Source organism: Bolinopsis microptera, chromosome 3 (genome assembly GCF_026151205.1).
Source record: "Bolinopsis microptera isolate Bmic1 chromosome 3, MBARI_Bmic_1.0, whole genome shotgun sequence".
NCBI lineage: Eukaryota > Metazoa > Ctenophora > Tentaculata > Lobata > Bolinopsidae > Bolinopsis > Bolinopsis microptera.
The window spans coordinates 1,539,112-1,559,413 of NC_087074.1; the positions used below are offsets into that span (position 1 = coordinate 1,539,112).

At 37.8% G+C, this 20,302-nt stretch overlaps 1 protein-coding gene and 1 long non-coding RNA gene across 2 annotated transcripts in view; one reads left to right on the forward strand and one right to left on the reverse strand.

Moving 5' to 3' along the window:
* The window catches only part of LOC134812434 (tudor domain-containing protein 7B-like), a 62,332-nt gene extending 54,280 nt beyond the window's left edge, over positions 1-8,052 (reverse strand). The window contains exons 1-12 of the mRNA XM_063819856.1: positions 7,887-8,052; positions 7,666-7,755; positions 6,808-6,936; positions 6,361-6,497; positions 5,932-6,082; positions 5,383-5,682; positions 4,971-5,126; positions 3,929-4,068; positions 3,017-3,200; positions 1,104-1,235; positions 744-820; positions 369-511 (exon numbers count right to left, since the gene is read on the reverse strand). Of these exons, the coding sequence (XP_063675926.1) occupies positions 369-511; positions 744-820; positions 1,104-1,235; positions 3,017-3,200; positions 3,929-4,068; positions 4,971-5,126; positions 5,383-5,682; positions 5,932-6,082; positions 6,361-6,497; positions 6,808-6,936; positions 7,666-7,755; positions 7,887-7,997 (1,750 nt within the window). The 5' untranslated portion in view covers positions 7,998-8,052. The remainder of the gene's footprint in view (positions 1-368; positions 512-743; positions 821-1,103; positions 1,236-3,016; positions 3,201-3,928; positions 4,069-4,970; positions 5,127-5,382; positions 5,683-5,931; positions 6,083-6,360; positions 6,498-6,807; positions 6,937-7,665; positions 7,756-7,886) is intronic.
* Positions 8,053-14,123: 6,071 nt separating this feature from the next.
* Positions 14,124-20,014, forward strand: LOC134813027 (uncharacterized). Its single transcript, XR_010159987.1, has 4 exons — positions 14,124-14,212; positions 14,416-14,503; positions 18,350-18,484; positions 18,807-20,014. It is a non-coding gene; the product is annotated as an uncharacterized LOC134813027 (long non-coding RNA).
* Positions 20,015-20,302: the final 288 nt, after the last annotated feature.

The following is a 20,302-nucleotide window of genomic DNA, read 5'->3' on the forward strand; positions in this document are numbered from 1 at the left end:
TACCATTTTCTATTCAATTTGACCATCATTTGTTTCACCACTACGAAAGGTAACTTCAGATGGTTGCGGACATTATATAATTTTAAAGAGGTGATCACACTGCAAGTGTATACTCAGAGTAAAGTAATTTACTCTACAGATATCAGTCACACTTGACACATCATCTTGGAATATTCATCTCTACAGACTACACATCAAATACAGAACGGCGTGATTATGCCAGCCAAAATGGAATCTTTGCTGGCAGAATCATAGATTTGACATAATTCTAATACAGTTCTTCTGTGTGAAGCTTTGTACCAAATAAAAATATAACTCTTTTTCTGAAGCTTCATAATTCTATATCAAGAAAAGGTATAAAATGGTACCTGGTATATCTTTAGAATCAAGAAGTGTAATATCCCAGTCTCTAATGACGAGTTGAGCTGCACTAGCTTCAGCGTCGTTCTTCTTGTTTTGATAAAAGCCTTGGTATGTTTTGTAGCCTTTCGTAGGATGCTTTATCGTACAACTGAAATAAAAAATTATTTAAATAAATGTTTAATAAAATGAATATTTCTACCGTATTAATAATGTGGAGTTTATTCAACCTATTGGTTATTACGGCTGAACGAAATATAGTAGATAAACTCAGGTAAAGATAAGACTGCTGGTGAAAATAAGAATGTGAAGAATAATAATGTAAAGATAAGAATGTGTAAATATAACAATAATAATGTAAAGAATGCTGACAGTAAAAGTACCTTGTTCTCCACCCACAGTCACTGTTCAGAGGTTTGGTGAATGTTGCGAACTCGTGCTTCCTCTTTTGACACCATTCCTGCCAGTCAAACGTACGTTAGCTTATCTTACACACAATATTCGTGACAGTCAAGTAATATCTCTAAATATTTTCTTCAGCAGAAATCTCAGAATGTTAAAAAATGAATGTTAATGTACCGGTAATCATCAAAATGTAATATACATAATCACTGAAACCATGAAACATAATGAGTACATTTACCAACACTAAACATTATAGAGGATCACTATATCTGAGATTATCTCATGATAAAACAAGAGATAAGCAAAATAAACAAATAGCGTCCCCAAGAGACACTTACATTGAGTCTTGATTTGAAACCGTAGTGAGCCTTCTCGCTTTTAACAGCCTCAACAGTCATCTGGAGCGACTCACAGTCTCTGTTCTCTGTTATGTTCTTGAACACGTCACAAATCTCCTTACTCCACTCCTCCTAGTTAATTGGGTAATTAGTTAATTAGTTAACATCGATCAGTTAATTAAAAACTGAGCTTAAATAAAATTATCCACAATCCAAAATATAGGTCCTTCATTTCTTATCTCTTGACTCTTTACTTATCTATTACTTACTTAACTCTTATCTATCTATTATTTCCGTGTCATCGGTATTTACTTTAATTCAGTGTGTCCCGTTAAATAATATATAAACGGTCACTCAACAAACACTCTTACATTTTACTTGATTATTTTTTTAAACAAAGAAAATGTGTGCCAGTTATGTGATAAGATATCAATATATACACCATATCCAATTACCATATCCAATTACATTGTGATATGAATTGTTAATTAAGACAAGCTGGTTAGCAATAGGAAGCCTCGTCAGGCAAAGCCATTAGTCTGTATCGTGCAATAAGGATTTAAGCTGATTGGTCACCCAATTAAGCTGATTGGGTGCCTGTTAACTGCGTGTTAACTAGGTTCAATTGGGTTCAGTTGTCGGTCACCCTGTCGATGTTTATTTAGACTCACTGATAGGATTTCATTAGAATGTTTGGAATTAAATAAACAACCACAAGCTCCACATTTCAAAAGGTTCAACGATCTGTAAACATGTACCACCTATACATGCTATAGTTACACTCAGAAATGATGTCTAAGGATGATTCTAGCTACGGACGGGTCATCAAATACACTAGCTAGGTAGTTGAAATACAAGTCTGTAGAAAAGTTGGTAAGAAAGTTCAGAACGGTTAAGTGCTGCTCAAGGTTCACATTTCAGCAGTAACTAAAACTACAAAGTAACCGAGAACTAACCTCCAATTTTATTAAAGTTTGTTTTTAAGACCACACTCGAAGTTATTATAATACTCCTTTTTCAAGTTACAATCAACTAATAACTGCCATATAAGCTATAAGTTGCTGTATTTTGTTTCAATTAAAAACCATTCAACAAGAGACAGGGGCAGAATGTTTTCTTGTTAAAACGATGTCACTACAATCTCATATGACAGCACTTCAGCTCGTTAATTATAATGTCTCAAGGGAATCAGTTTACCGTTACGGTTGAACAATACAACACGCACTTCGAGATGGCAGGGCCTACTCTCATGCTGTCTATATGTGATGACTAGCTCTGAAAAACTGGGGACAACTGGGGAATGATCCCAGAACCTCGACATATCGCGTGTCTTGCTCTACCTATTGAGCTACTGTCCCTGATTCTCAGAGCGAAATCACCACTCATATACAGCACAATTTCATGCTTTGTGTGGAGTAATGTAAATAGTGTGGATAAATGCGAATATATAATCTAATAACAATGCAACACGCACTTCAACAGGTTACACAACTTTAAATTAATCCTCACAAACAAACCTTGGGTGTAATACTGCCGAGACTGCATCTTCAACAGGTTACACAACTTAATCCAAACAAACAAACCTTGGGTGTAATACTGCCGAGACTGCATCTTCAACAGATTACACAACTTAATCCAAACAAACAAACCTTGGGTGTAATACTGCCGAGACTGCATCTTCAACAGGTTACACAACTTAATCCTAACAAACGAACCTTGGGTGTAATACTGCCGAGACTGCATCTTCAACAGGTTACACAACTTAATCCTAACAAACGAACCTTGGGTGTAATACTGCCGAGACTGCATCTTCAACAGGTTACACAACTTAATCCTAACAAACGAACCTTGGGTGTAATACTGCCGAGACTGCATCTTCAACAGGTTACACAACTTAATCCTAACAAACGAACCTTGGGTGTAATACTGCCGAGACTGCATCTGAAAGCCTGGCCGTTAGGATACGGGAACTTCTTCCTGCGGATCCTATCTAACGTCACCCACTCAATGTTACCGTAATCAACAAAGAACAGCTTCACTTTCCAGGCGTCCCTCCATTTGAACTGGGGTGTTGGGCTGTTCGGCAGGAACAGAGCTCTGTAATGAGGACAATTGTAAGGTTTTAGAGAATATTAGCAATATATAATGATGGAGTATATTGTTATATATAGTTCAATATATTGACCGAGATATTAGCCCTATTGAAATTGGAGTAAGTTGGAACCACCAGTGAACAGGATGATCTTTAGTATGTTACCTCCAGCTAAGGTATGATAAGTAATTTAAACCCTGTTTAATGAAACCTGGAAATATGCTAGGAATGTAGTGTACTTAATAAGAGTCAGATTACAGAAAAGCATGGGGCTCCAATCAAAATAATCCAGTAAAATACAACGAGTAATAAATAATCCACTCTGGGTAACACAGTAACAGAGTAACAGAGTAACAGAGTAACAGAGTAACAGAGTAACAGAGTAACAGAGTAACAGAGTAACAGAGTAACACAGTAACACAGTAACACAGTAACAACAGAGTAACAGAGTAACAGAGTAACAGAGTAACAGAGTAACAGAGTAACAGAGTAACAGAGTAACAGAGTAACGGAGTAACAACAGAGTAACATAGTAACAGAGTAACACAGTAACACAGTAACACAGTAACAGAGTAACAGAGTAACAGAGTAACAGAGTAACAGAGTAACAGAGTAACACAGTGACACAGTAACATAGTAACACAGTAATAGAGTAACAGAGTAACAGAGTAACAGAGTAACAGAGTAACAGAGTAACAGAGTAACAGAGTAACACAGTAACGGAGTGACGTACGGGTCGAGGGTATCCAGACAGCTGTCATGACTGGTCCCCACATCCAGTACAATAGCTCTGTACCACTGCTGATCCTCCTCAAACAGTCCACATACCAGCTCGTTCACGTAGAAGCGACCGTGTTGTTCCGGGGGAGCTGCCTGACAACGGAAATACACATTTAACAGGGGGGGGAGGGGCAATAATGGGGTTAGCTCATCAAAATACTCCAGTAAAATACAATGAGTAATAAAAACTCCACTCTAGGTAACAGAGTAACAATATACCAGAGTAACACCAGTAAACACAGTAACAGAGTAACAGAGTTAACAGAGTACGACAGAGTAAACAGAGTAACAGAGTAAACACAGTAACAGAGTAACAGAGTAACAGAGTAACAGAGTAACAGAGTAACAGAGTAACACAGTAACTAAACAGAGTATCAGAGTAACAGAGTAACAGAGTAACGGGAGTAACAACAAGTAACATAGACACAGAGTAACACAGTAACACAGGTAACTCAGTAACAGAGTAACAGAGTAACAGAGTAACATAGTTAACAGAGTAAACAGAGTAAACACTGTGACACAGTAACATAGTAACACAGTAAAAGAGTAACAGAGTAACAGAGTAACAGAGTAACAGAGTAACAGAGTAACAGAGTAACTGAGTAACACAGTAACGGAGGACGTACGGAGTCGAGTGTATCCATACAGCTTGTACCATGACAGGTCACCCACATCCATAAAATACTCTGTACCACTGTTGAACCACCTCTAACAGTCCCATAACCCATCTCGTTCACGTAGAATTCGACCGTGTGTTCCGGGGGAGCTGCCTGACAACGGAAATACACATTTAAGGGGAGGGGCAATAATGGGGTTAGCTCCTGAACATAATCATGATCGAATATTAATAATGAGCTTTTTTTTTTTCTTTCTTAAAGGTGCAAAATATTGAGTTTTACTTTTACACCAAAAATATAATATGTGTAGAAAAATTAAATAGAAGTTCTTTGGGGAACAAAATACAACATTCTTAGTTCAGATAATTGGAAGCTTACCTCGCAAGTGGTTTGCATAAGTTCGGTGATTTTGACCAGATCGTTGAGTTGTGGGCTCTTAATCTGTACCCAGAAATAAGAGGGGGAGTGAGCCAGGGTCACATAACAATCTGCTCTGACTCCCAGCCAGGGTAGTGGTGCATGCACCATACCGGTCTGTGGGGGAATGTCGGATATAAGTATATATAATGCTTTTGGACACGAAGGGAAACACATAACGTAAGGCTTGAAATGCCGTTTTGTGTGAACACTGAACACATCATTTATCATTACCTGGATCTAAGTTTATTAACATTATATGTGGTGATTTATGCGATCCATATTTTATTTCTACTTTTGTTTTGTCAAATGCTGGAATATATGTATAATCAAATATGTTGACACTTGACTCAAGAGTCAAGACAGGATTTACTCTGACTCCACAATGTTCAGGATACTTGATGTTTGGTCTGCCCGGAGATGTGCCATTAGTAGCAACAGTTGTGACAGAGACTGGAAGCAGGGTTTCTGGATCGTCCTCAATCCCGTAAAGTATTAACTTGTTGCTGTTCTGACCGTAGGGTCGCTCTATTCGCAGCACACTCCCTTCCATCTGTAGGACTAGTTCTAGAAGGTTCGGCTCAGCCGGCTCCTTGAAGAATGTTTCGTACTCCGAGACCAATTTTCCTGGAATTTCGTTTTTAGTTGCAACACAACCATGTACAGATTCACTCTGCTATATGCACTCCAGGTTAGAAAGAGGTTGATAACACTTTGCACACAATTGTATGTAGGTAGTGTAGTTATACCGGTGAAAAAACCAATTTGAATTATACATTTAACCTCCACAATAACGCATATAATAAATCCATTATTTTGTAGTTGGTACGTCAGCATGTCCCCCAAGCCACCGTACCGCACAGCATGAGTAGGGATCAGTGTATCCATTGCATCCAGGCGCCAATAAGCACACCTACCATACCAAGCCCCAGTTGAACTCGGACATGAGGCTCCTTATTTTACCACACAGCACCGTCAGCGATGCACAGCCCGACTCACAGCTAGCTGACAGGGTTGGGTACCTGGACTGCCTGTTACCACAGCGCTCTGAGAAGTTATACTCTGTTTGTAACCTGAGGTAGTTTTCCAAATCAATCAAAAAGAACAAATGAAATATTCCAGAAAAATAAGCAGTTCTCTTCAGTTTATTTGCGGTGAAAAAATATTTTTAGTACTCAAATTCTATATTTTATCTAAGAATCGCTCAAAACTCTCGACTTATTGCACGTGAAACTGGGAAAACGAACAAAGAAAAACCACCGGAGGACAGTTATTAATATTGTCGGGTAAGTCCCCTAGGTGGAAGAGGTCTAGCCGGCTGAGTAACAGGTCTTGTGATGGGTTTCTGTACTGGTCTAGATACCGGTCTAGATGGGGCAGGTTTAAAGGCAGTTTGTGGAGCAGGTTTAAAAGCAGCGGGTCTACTGTTATAGGCAGGAGTGGGTTTATTATAGACGGGAGCAGGTCTGCTTGTTCTGCTGAACCCTCCTGAGGATACCCAGAGCTGTCAGGGTTATCTGCCCACACGACCTCCATTCTGGGGTAAAATAACAGTATTAATATGTGGGTCAACATCGTGGTAAAATAACAATATGATACATTATCACAATATAAAAATAACATCGTGGGTTATCGCTCGATGAAATTATAACTTCTGTCCAGCAAACGACCGCAAAGGTACCGGGATCACGGTCGATCTCTGCTTCTGTCTAGTCTATAATATGCATTAACCAACCACGTCTCATGCATAGCAGTAGAATATACTATTTCAAAGAACACAGCAGAAAAATAAACTCACAGAGCTAAAGAACATTTTCTTGGCTCCAGCGGGTCTCCTGTTCTTCTTACTTTTGCCCTTCTCCTTGCTCTTCATCATTGCAATGTGGGCTATCTTCTCATTTGCTACCACATAGAACACAATCTGACCCTGCACAATTCTATAGTTACAAGCTTTACAAGCTCTACAAGCTTTACAAGCTCTACAAGCTTTACAAGCTCTACAAGCTTTACAAGCTCTACAAGCTTTACAAGCTTTACAAGCTTTACAAGCTTTAAATAGTTTGACTTCGTGGCCTTTAAAGGATTAGATTACAATTCTAGTTCTGTCAAATTCAAAATATTTATAACAGCACTGATGGTGCAATGAACCTATTTTTAAGATATAAAGGGTTGGCCCAAAGTATCTGTCCACACGCAACCCTTTAAAAACTCACGCAATTCCGTTAGAAATGCACACACATTTTCGAGATGTAACCTTCTATAATGTTTTTATAATCGTGCCGATGGTAAGTGGTTTAATTGATGTTTTGTACCACAGATATGCAATTACATAATTAGGATTATTTGGCAGTGGATCATCCGCAAGATTACCTCTATGAAATACTATAAGCCATATTAGGGGGCACTCAGAATGAAATTGGTTGTCTGTTATGGAATAAGTGAGTCCATACTTTTGCACCAAATTAACGACACTGTAATGCTATTTTCGTAAGAATAGGCGGGTTTTATACTTTTGTTAACTTGACAGCCCAAGGTAAGATTAAAAATACTAAATCACAAGTGCAGCTTTCTATATGATCTGAATTTTATTCAAGATTAGAACCACAAATACAAAATGAGAAGCTTAAGATTAAAATAAAAAAGATAAATCACGTACCTGGGCATTTCTCTCTGCTTTGATAACGTCAGGCATCAATCTTGCTAAGTCATTGATGGACTTAACACCCATGGCCTTCAAAGGGAGTACCTGAAAACATCAGCCATTCAGTCGAAGAAACATATTGATGAATTAATAAAACGCTTGACAGTGAACATCAAAATTAACCTACAAAACTTATAGGCTAAAGAGTTCAATACATTGCCCTAGTATCTACTCACGGATCCTGTAGTGTCCTCGTACTCCTTGGGGAACTTCGTTGCCAGGACCCCGTAACTGGCTGTCATAAGGACACTCCGAATCATGGCTTTTATGTGATCCACGTCTGCCATGATCGGACTTGTAACTTACTGTTGTTACCGATAAAAACTTTATTCTGTATTGACTGGAGCTATAGAGAGAAGCTGATGTCAGGTTTATCGGGTAAATAGATCACAAAACAGGTTAAATGAATAGGTAGAAAATAATAGTTATTGATATGACAACTGAGGTTAGAGGAAATGACTTTAATTTGAAAGGATATGGAGTTTTCTAGATTTTAAGAAGGTATCATAAACTAAGACTTCAAACTTGCAAACAATTATCCGACACGTGGTGACTATTTGCTCATGTAACCAATGCACATGATGATATTTAAGTAAGGGAAAGATGGAGAACGTTGACCAATACTCATTTTAAACAAGTATGGAGACACAAGTTGGCCAGATCAGTCCCGAAACTTGGCAAAGAGAGCACACGAACAGCAACACAATTCCTTACTAGACATTGTGAACTAAACTAGGTCATATTAATAGGTGCAAGCCGACAACGGTCCCTAAAACTTGTCAACACTGTCTCATGGAAGAGGAGACAATGAACCACTTTATTGGTCAGTGCCGAAGTGGTCTTTCCACCGAGGAGGATACTTTGACTCCTTCTACCTTAATATGACAGACACAGTGGAAAATTTCTCACTACCAAGGATCATCAGCTTCATACATGCAACAATATGATTCACTAAATGTGGAGAAAACAAAGTTTAACTTTTTTCTCCATTAAGAAATATTTTACCGGGGTAAGCACAGGGCTCCAATGCTCTATATTACACTTTACAGTGGTCATGATCTATCCTGTAGTGATAATGACCACATCCCCCTACGAAGAAGAAGATATTCCAGTAACTACACAGTTGATGTAAATACATTAATATAAACTGTTGTAACCTTTAAGTATCAAGAAATATAAATTGGGTATAAATTTAAAAACACTACTTTGTAAAAATTATAAAAATCCTCTGTTAAAAACTGCTAAAAATGTTTAAAAGTTTAAAATAAATTGTTCAATTTGATGTTAGTAAGCTACAGTAAAAAATAAGTCAAACGCTGTAAATTAAAAACATATTCAACTTTGATTAATTCAGATTAATTTCAAATTCTTTTTCTTCAATATTTAATTCTATTCAAAATACTAAATTACATTAGAATTCTATTATTAATATAAAATTGATTTATTTTGTTCATTACAGATTAGTTGTTATTAATTTAACATGGCCATCTTTCTGAACTTCCATCAAATATCTTTGGTTTCTTTGTTGATATCTGGAAGTGGTACTTTTCTCTGTCATTCTCGATGACAAGGATTTTTCCATTGGCTGGTAGCTTGTCCCTGCGATCTACTAGAATATTATCATTTTCTTCTGAAACATCAATGCCACAATTGTTCTCTATTTCTTCAATCTTCTCATTCATAGCTTCAACAACTTCTTCTTTGGTTTGGTAAGGACCAAGAGATTCATCAGAGAACATGATACGAGTACCATGGGAGGTTGTGTATGATTTCACCCAAAACTCTTTCTTCTTTACGATTTTCTTTACTGGAACTTTCCGGACTCGTTTATTTGACTTTTCAGCAGAAACTTTCTCACCAGATGCCTCTTTCCTTTTTACAGCGATAGCCTTTTCCCCTGATTTCTTTTGTTTAGCAGGTGCTTTTTCCATCTTGTTGACACCTATAATTTATCAGTTACATTATTTATTGGCAGTAGACTTTAAAGTAAACTATGCAATTATATAGACTAGATTGGTGATCAATCTGGAGGTATACTGAAAATTCCACCCTTAAAATATATAGTGATATGACGGACTAAGGATCTATAATATGTGAACCATGTTTGTTTTGACATGGGAACAGATCGCTGTTACAAAACTTGAAGTTGACATGTCCATCTACAAATAACATTTAGAGTCCCCACTGGGAACTTCCCAAATTACAGGTTTAAGGTTACATTTCTGTCATGCATCAACAAGAAATAATTGAAAACATTCAAGAAGAGAACCGAACAACTTATACAAATGTTACACGATTGCTTACAACTCAGGCTTGGCGATATTAAAATAAGCAACGATCGTGTTCTTTACTTTTAGAAAAACTAGTATTAGCGCTCGATTTGTCGCAAATATTTTAGAAGTGTGCAAACATCTCGAGAATTGCGCGGCGTTTTTTTCATGCACAGTGTACGATATTTTTATCATACGTTGCAGACCTGCCGCGCACGTGTGCACTGTATTTAATATAATTGCTTTGGTAGATCGGCGAGATGCACCACTGGATCATGCAGTAGTGGGCCTTGCCGAGCTGCGAAGGATCAGGATTGACATCGTGAATCCACTAATTTAATAAAGCCATAATATAATGAGATCAAATTGGATATGCTTAAACTTTTTCGAAAGGTTTCCCTGGCCCTTATTTAACTGTTCAAATAAAATGTTATTAAAGCTTTTGTAACAAAATTGTTAAAATTGGACTAGGACAATGTTGTCATACGTTGTATGACCCGCCGCGCACGAAGTGCGCGGCTCCCCCTGTAGCGTCGAAGACGCTGCGCTACACTATAGTGAAGCGACCGTGGGGGTCACCACGTGATACAAGGACAATGGACATTAACAATGGACAAAAATAAAAAATTAATGCTAAAATTACCATCATATACAATATAGTCATGGGTCAGTTTTCTATAATAACGGGTGATACTTTTACATAGCCATGTGTATACGCGTACTGCGTGACGCGACGCGCTTGTTTCACAAGCGTGCCGCCTTCGGCGGTCGCGCGCTACTGCAAGCGAAAGGGCTCCAGTTAGAGCAAGGTGATATACTTGTAAAATATTTGTTTCAAATTAGGACCGTCGACGAGTCCAACTCGGCGCCCGTCCTGGTAGGTTAAAGACCTTAAAAGTTTGCTCGACTTATTGTCAATTGTTGACTATTGTTAATGATCTGGCCCGGCGCGTGCTACTTCGTAGCACTTCGAGTTGCTACACGTTGTATACCTCTAGTCTCGTGCACGCCGGCGCGCGATCAAAAGCGGTTGCAGCGTGTGTCAAACTTCGAGCACTTCCGAGAAGAAAGCGGCGCGCGCTACTTCGAAGAAATTTAGACGAGTAACCTGTAACATCCGTCAATGTCAATTGTCAATCTTACCTGTTACAATTACCTAGCTTACTCATGAAACAATTCAACCAATCAGAGTACAGCTAAATCTGCAAAGTTCAATTTGCAAACTTTTGATCGGCCCAAAATGACACTTTTCTGGAAATTTTATAAGATATTACTCAAAATCTCGAGCGTGCTAAATCACTTTACACACTATATACAGTCGATCTTTAAGATTGTTCTAAAAGGGCCTCCGACAGTTGTGAGTTGAAACCAACTTCAATCGATGTATTTTGGATGATGATTAATCACTTAAAACTCGTGACTTTTTCAACCCGTTCGTGACTTTTTCAACCCGTTCTCTAGCTGGTCCTGAACGACTATTATATTCGAAACCCTAGTAACCCTCTAATCTTATCCCAACCTTAACCCTAACCCAATCCTTTGCTCTAACCGGAGCCCTCTCGCTAGCAGTAGCGCGCGACCGCCGAAGTCGGCACGGGAAACAAGCGCCGCGCGTCACGCAGAACGCGTATACGTACACATGGCTATGTGAACCCAAACGCTCCTACTAAATAACTAAATCGCTCGCCCAAATTTTAAGAAAATTCTTGTGAAAAGGCCCTTTAGGCATGAAAGTGATTTTGGACGCTGATTCCGAATCACCCCCCATGACGTAGGGTTAAAATGCTTCCCTGGAGAGTTATGGGCAAAAAACCGTTTTGGTCACGTGACAGGCTGGTAAAACGTGAATTCGATTATTTAGGGCTCGGGTTAGGGTTGTGGTTAAGATTATGGATACTCATACAGGATAGCTTCGGGGTTATGGTAAGGGTTGGGATTAGGGTTTATGTAAAACCGTTTTGTAAGGCTGCAAAACCAAAAAACCAAAGTCATGTGAAATTTTTGGGCGAGCGATTTAGTAAGAGCCGAACCCAAAAGCATATGCTGAAACACTAACCCTAACGACAGACGAGACATTTAATTAGACTAACTTCCTTATACGGTCATATCACGTGATTGTAGCGCGATGCACTACTGGGTCGCGCGCGCATCAAATAATGCTTCTCGCAACCACAGTAGTGTGCAAACCAACATTCGAACCACCAGCAGCTGGTGGTCAATTTCCTACGAACGCGACTTAATTTTGGTTCAGACTGGAGTCGAGCGCTACGTTATAGCTGTATATATAGCTCGTTTCACGACGAAATCTTCATTTATTGAGTTTGTCTGTCGATTATGTTGGAGTTTGTACTTTTAATTTTGTACTCGAATACTGTTAATTTATTTTTATTAAATAGTTGTTTTTCGTACCAGCACACTAGTACGTGATTCCTTTTGTTATTCTTACATAATTAGGAAGATTTTAAACTTCAATACTATAAATAATCAAATATTTACGAACACCGATCATCGGTATGTACCCATTATGCATTATTGGTATCGAAGTCTTATGTTGAGCTGGATATCGAAAAATTTCAAAATGTAAGGCTGTAATTTTGTACTTGTTTAGGTGTAGAACTAGGATTAACAACTTGATTGCTAGGAGCTAGGAAGAGATTTTAGTAATGATGACCCTTTAAACTTAAACTATATCTCTAGTGCACTTCGATCGGTTTTCTTTTCAATTTTGATAAAACCTAGTCGTGATCTTTGTTTCAGAACTTCACTAATTTATTAAGTTTTGTAGTTTATATAGACGGAACATGAGCAGATACCATTTGATTAATTATAATATATCCGATTTGAAATATTATTCTGTCGGAGTTTGAGTTCTACATGGACACATTTATTAACATCCCGCATGAATTTGTGTCGTCTTTACAATTTTTTGCGCTGAATTTGTATGCTTATTAATACTGCCGCATGATATCAGTAGCTGCTATAAAACTAGAGTGTATAGCATGTGTATTATACGATGTTTCCCACGTAAAAATCGCAGGTTGTTTTGGTGCGGCTGGGCACTCTACTGGTGATTGACACCAGAGACTGAGAAAAACTTTGACATAATTTTCAAGTTTGATATGACCTAATAACTACCACATTTACAGGAAGTATGGTAATACATTCTTGTCAGCTGTCTGGGCAAATCTTCTCTCGCAGAATTGGATTAAAATTTAATGTATTTTATTTCTCACTTCCAACGATGTCGCAATTATTAGGTAAAATTTGAAGTTATTTTGAGATTCAATTAATAAATTTTAGATTGCAGCTTGATATCACTTAGTATGTACATTGTACTCGGTTGCAAGGGTAGAACTTATGAGAATACTATCATAGTATTATTGCACTATACTATTATGGGTTCATCAAAGTTCGTATCATGATTTGTCACAATTAAACCATCGAGTCACTTGAGGAAACCCGTTAAAGCTCGCAATTGGCGACGAGATAAAGTTTGTGGTACCTCTAGATGTTAAGTTAACTCTTAGGCTCCAATCTTCCTTACTAATACTATACCTACCACTCCTTCTTCCTTGATAAGAAGTAGATCCATCTGGAACAGTGAGCTGCTTCTTCCCTTCTATCCCGTACTAGCCTACTCAGCTCTCTCCAAACCGTGAACAACTACTCCCGGTGCTAGAACTTTAACCGCATAATTATAACAGCACAATTCTTTCGCTTGAATCTCAGTCTGCTGTAAGACTGCTGTACCGGTAGAGTTTTTACTTGTATGATTCAGCAATCTGCTCTTTAGATGGTACCGTTACCTCCCGCCATAAGACTGTGCCGTCTTGGTGACCTTGAGAATATCATAAGGTCCGATATATAAAAGCACTATCCAATATCGAGACCCACTCAGGATCCCAAACCACGACTCCTTTCGGTCGTCTGTACTTGCTTTTTTCCTCCCAGCATGGACTAAGTCAATGATACTGTCTTACATCGCTGGCCTTGTTCTTATAAGTGTTCACTCGGCGCTCACAAGATAACATGTTCAGAGATCTGTTGCAGAACCTTGTCGTGCCGTCATTTATATACTCCTTGACTAAGAGCTACTTTACACCTACATCAAAAATGTGCTAAATGATACCCATCCTCTCCTCACATTACTGTACTTGCACTTACCATCCTCATCTTCGCCATAGAGGTGGTTAAGAGGGTGACGTACACAGCATCTAGCACGAATCCAATAAGTGAGTCTACAGTGCGTGTCGAAATACATTGTATGTACCCTTATATATTAATTGAGACAGAATTTTAATAGATCAACAAATTCTTAAAATTTAAAAAGGTAGAATTTAATTCTATGGCATTTATTGAAACCTGCTTTTTTAAAGTTGAGAATTGGTTTCAATTTCTAGAATATCACGATAATGTTGACTCAAAACTGTTTCAGGCAGCTATCAAGTCTCAAGATATGACATAATTTGATAGAATGTTAGTACCAACGCTATCAGTGCATTGAAGTCGAGTTCTCGATACAGGTATTATAATTAGGTTCTATCGACCGTTTTTGTAGTCTTAACTCATTTTTATTTGTTATTATACGACCAATTAAAACCTAGCAAACCAGACTTCTTTATGTGCTAAATGTTACTTTAACCTTAATAATAGCAGCATTGTGGCAGATATCCAGTTACATTTTTTCCAGCCGTATATTATAAATATACAGGGTGGGCCAAAAGTCAGTGTGCAAACGTTGGCATTAATAGCTCAGTCACTGAGTGCCCAATTGAAATAATTGGTTCTGGTATGACTTACTACCACCACTGGTTCGAGAAATTTGTCAAATCGAAACATATTTGTGTTCATTGTTTTCAAAAGAAGGTTCATTTTCGCATTTATTTGATAGTTTGGATAATCGGATCGAGCCAAATTTTATTGAATTGTGTTTAGCCATTTAAATTACGTTTGCTCTAAAAAAATGAGAGTATATATATATTACTCATGCAACTAAGATAAATTGAGTATAAATACTCAATTTATCTTAGTTTAAGTTGCAAGTTATATAACTCATTTTCTAAAGGTCTCGTAAACTTTAATCAATTACAGAGAGTGTGGCCTCTTTTTCACTGAAAAGACGCCATCAGATTTCATTGCATTCTGGGACCAATTTTGGTGTGATTTAAAGTATCCTACAAATTGGTGTTTACTGTTTCGACTTTTGTAAAATCACTGTAACAATATAATCTGTATTCTTATAGTTTCAACCATAATAGTGAAATAGAGGGGCTGGCCAATAGCCACACCCTCTGTAATTGATTTAAGTCTACGAAACTTTCAGAAATTTGTGTGTAATTCGGAGATAAATTAAACAAGTTGTTATCGGCCACCATGTGTAAACGGAATGTTCTAGCAGACTGTATAATACTATAAACATACATTTTCTTACACACACATAATCTAATCTCTGGAATGTTGCTATGATATCAATGGCAATGTTTTGATACTGTGTATTATCATGATTATGCCTTACAGGCCGATCTTCCGATGGAGTTTCGGTTGCCATGGCAACACATCAATATGATAAAGAATTTGTAAACGCAGTCACAACTCTGTCGTGTACACTGTACGGTGCGAGCGGTTATTTTATGATAGGTAACATCTACTTTTTCAGCATTTGCGGGATGACCAGTTCACACGTATATTTTCGCAGACACAACTTCGCATAAAATTATATCCAATTATTCTATAACCAATTATCTACACGGACTTCTGTCTAAATATGAATGAAATCGAGAAAACCAAATATTATATGTTTCATCCTGAAGTGCTGAGTTCTCAGGCAGTAAAATCATGATCCTGATAGATATCGAAGTCTCCTTAAATGATTGTCTCTGCTGCTTAATATATCTGGATTGTCGTTGGGAGGCGATGCAGATTTGTTTACTTTTAAGGGGGAAATTCTGCTCAGCAGGAGAAAGAGGTGATGCACATTTTGTATTTGTCTGACATGTAGGACTTGAGCCACGTTTCCGTAAGTGCAATAAACGGTAACGAGTGGTTTTTGGATTTCTCCTGAATAAGAGCTGAGATTTTTGGCACTTCCCATATACTCGCACTTGATGCACTAGGATTCATGGACTGGACATTTAAGACGAGGCATGAGGAATAACGGGCACGTGCAGTGTATCCTCTGAGGCGGTAGGAACTGCACTGCTGGTAGTGGTATAGTGGGTAGTATATATATATTACTCATGCAACTAAGATAAATTGAGTATAAATACTCAATTTATCTTAGTTTAAGTTGCAAGTTATATAACTCATTTTCTAAAGGTCTCGTAAACTTTAATCAATTACAGAGAGTGTGGCCTCTTTTTCACTGAAAAGACGCCATCAGATTTCATTGCATTCTGGGACCAATTTTGGTGTGATTTAAAGTATCCTACAAATTGGTGTTTACTGTTTCGACTTTTGTAAAATCACTGTAACAATATAATCTGTATTCTTATAGTTTCAACCATAATAGTGAAATAGAGGGGCTGGCCAATAGCCACACCCTCTGTAATTGATTTAAGTCTACGAAACTTTCAGAAATTTGTGTGTAATTCGGAGATAAATTAAACAAGTTGTTATCGGCCACCATGTGTAAACGGAATGTTCTAGCAGACTGTATAATACTATAAACATACATTTTCTTACACACACATAATCTAATCTCTGGAATGTTGCTATGATATCAATGGCAATGTTTTGATACTGTGTATTATCATGATTATGCCTTACAGGCCGATCTTCCGATGGAGTTTCGGTTGCCATGGCAACACATCAATATGATAAAGAATTTGTAAACGCAGTCACAACTCTGTCGTGTACACTGTACGGTGCGAGCGGTTATTTTATGATAGGTAACATCTACTTTTTCAGCATTTGCGGGATGACCAGTTCACACGTATATTTTCGCAGACACAACTTCGCATAAAATTATATCCAATTATTCTATAACCAATTATCTACACGGACTTCTGTCTAAATATGAATGAAATCGAGAAAACCAAATATTATATGTTTCATCCTGAAGTGCTGAGTTCTCAGGCAGTATAATCATGATCCTGATAGATATCGAAGTCTCCTTAAATGATTGTCTCTGCTGCTTAATATATCTGGATTGTCGTTGGGAGGCGATGCAGATTTGTTTACTTTTAAGGGGGAGGTTCTGCTCAGCAGGAGAAAGAGGTGATGCACATTTTGTATTTGTCTGACATGTAGGACTTGAGCCACGTTTCCGTAAGTGCAATAAACGGTAACGAGTGGTTTTTGGATTTCTCCTGAATAAGAGCTGAGATTTTTGGCACTTCCCATATACTCGCACTTGATGCACTAGGATTCATGGACTGGACATTTAAGACGAGGCATGAGGAATAACGGGCACGTGCAGTGTATCCTCTGAGGCGGTAGGAACTGCTGGTAGTGGTATAGTGGGAGCGCTGTTCCTGGCTGAAGAGGTGGATGTGGTCTGGGGTAGTGGTAGGGCATTTGAGTTTGAGGGAGGCTGGACCGGTGGTCGACTATTTCTGATAGGAGTCCGATCCTGGTTTGCATCGTTTCCAACAGTCTCCGTAACTATAACAATCCTGTGATCTGGTATTGGTTACTTAAACTTATTTAATTGAACATGGTGTTTGACGTTGGAGCTTATCACTTTACAGTTTACATCACCTTACCTGAATAATTGAATAGGATGAATACTGAATAGCATTTATTAATGCTTTCTTTACCCGGAGAACTCTGTTTTACTTGTCCCTCGGTAACACAAGACCGTGAGCCGTGACACTTAGTCACAATAATTAAGTCATAAGTCAGAAAGAAGTCCATAATTCGTACACCCATGATTATGTTAAATATAGATTGACTCCAGTCTCCATTGTTCAATGACTTCGTCAAAATGTTTTAGGAAAATGTTCACAGATTTGTTAATTTTGGACTCAAATTAACGTTGAGAAAAACTGAATTTATTTTGGAAAAATCCCGGCTAAAACCAAAATCCCGGCCGGTACCGGTACAAAATCGCCAAATACCAGCCGGTATTCCGGCTGCGCCGGTTATATCCCGGTCGAGTTCTGTCTGAGACCTAATTTTCTCTATTTCTCGTGCAATTTTAGATCAGACACAGTCATCTAAATTATTTAATAAGAAGGTTTAAATTATAAGCAATTAAAAACAGTTGGGACTATCATTGTTTGTGAGTACATATTATACGAATATAAGGTGGTTAATATAATTATAACACATTTAATATAAAACATTTAAGACACATTTTTTTATTCCTGCATTGTACTCATTAATTTAACTAGTAATATTATATAAAAACCACATTTCTATTTGTACAGGGAGCTGCTGGTAAACTACCGTCGCTATACATCGACTATGACTACAATCCTACTTTTAAAAACAAACTACATACATATCTCACATTTGCGAGGACTACTTCATCACAAGCAAAAAATCGACATTGGTAAATAAAGGTAGGTTCTTTTCACTGACTTCGTTAAATGAGTTACATATTTTCACACAAATTACGTGCGTGATCATTAAAGGGTTGCTTGTGTGCAGTTACTTCTGGGCCAGCGCCACCCTGTTGGGAGTTTTCACATGCCCCGCTTACTAGTTTAGCTCTTTCTAGTCCCCTGCTACACGGCATGTAAACAGGGATTGGCTAGTTAGAGGCGGTCCGTGTAGGCCTTACACTGTGCTTTCAGCAATACTCATAAGTAAATTTGCCGATAATACAATTTTACTCATTCTGGACATGTTACCTATATTATCATTATACTAGTATTTCTTCAGGTCTGTCTTCTATAACCACGATGAAAAGAAAAGCTGGGCGAAAACATTTGAGACTGCAGATTGCAGAACTGGAACACTTTATTTGAAGACAGTGGCTGCTGAGTGCTGAGCTGCATCAAATCTATCAGCATCATGTAACTTCGATCAGGAACAGACTCCATTTCATTTCCGACAACTAGCACCTGTTTTCCCTAGACTTACCAAGTATTAAGTAACTGCATTAGTATTAGGTTAAATTAAAGGCCCTACATCGAACAAGTCTAACAATTAAAACTTAAATGCAAGAGTGCACAATTTATCACTAAATATCTTCCTCTTTTAATTCTAATCAACACACGGTTTCGTCTTTGTTTCACCCAATCGTGCTGATAATCAGTAATCATGCACTCTGCACTCTAACTTCGAGATGTTTCAAAAGGGCTCCCGACGAGTTGAATTAGATCAATATTTTCTTTTGATACATAGATACTGATTGGGAGGTTCATCATACTATTCTTGTCACATGGTAACGATTAACGATTAGCTGATCAGCTTCCAGCATCGACAGGCCGAAATCCATAAATATAATCAGTTGTAATTTAATATTTATCATCGTCCGGATCATCATAATATTTTTATTTAAAGTTACAATTGAACGGTGTTAAGAAAGATAATTTAAGAGAAATGTTTTGAAAGTGCCTGATTTCGAGTATAAGATCTGTACTGATACATTAATTTTCAGATTGTTATTATAGTTTATTTGTATTTTTTATATTATCTTATCCGCACAAGTTCGGAAGCCATCTGAACGCTATTGCCAGACACAGGCATATATTTATTTTGGGGTATCATGCTCTCAGAAATTTCAACTCAGTCCGATATTATAGTTATACTAACCTGCATTGCATAAGGTTAATTGTCTCACAGTCTAGTGCATAAACCTTTTATTTTGTATAAACCCTTTATTTTGATTGGGAAAACTTTAGTTTAATGTGGTTACCGTCTCTAAAGTTGGCATGATAGTTAATAAACTCTTATCTATTATGTCACTGAAGATGACGCCTTGCAACATGTTTGACGATAGCCTGTAGATTGATAGTTTGATCTAAGTATTTACAACAATTCATCTAGTTTGATTGATTCAAAGGGAAACAAATTCCTCTCTTATCTATTATGACTATATTTAAATTCAATCCTGTAAAGTGATACTCCTTTTTTAGTAATTTAAACATGTGTTTTCTCCTTCTGATTTTTAAACTATTACCGGTCACGCTGAATAATAATGACATCAGTGAATTTAAAGCTATCGTTAACATCACTCAGAAAATGCGCGTCTTTAGCGCGTGTCTTGTTGTTATGCATCAATCCTTCGGTAGATCGGCGAGATGCACCACTGTGCCTCACCGAGCTGCGAAGGATTGACATCGTGAATCAAATCACGTGATCGAGACGACGCTAGACAGGTTTTCGCCATGATATCTCGTCAGGGGAGCATTTTAACCCTGTGTCATACTCAT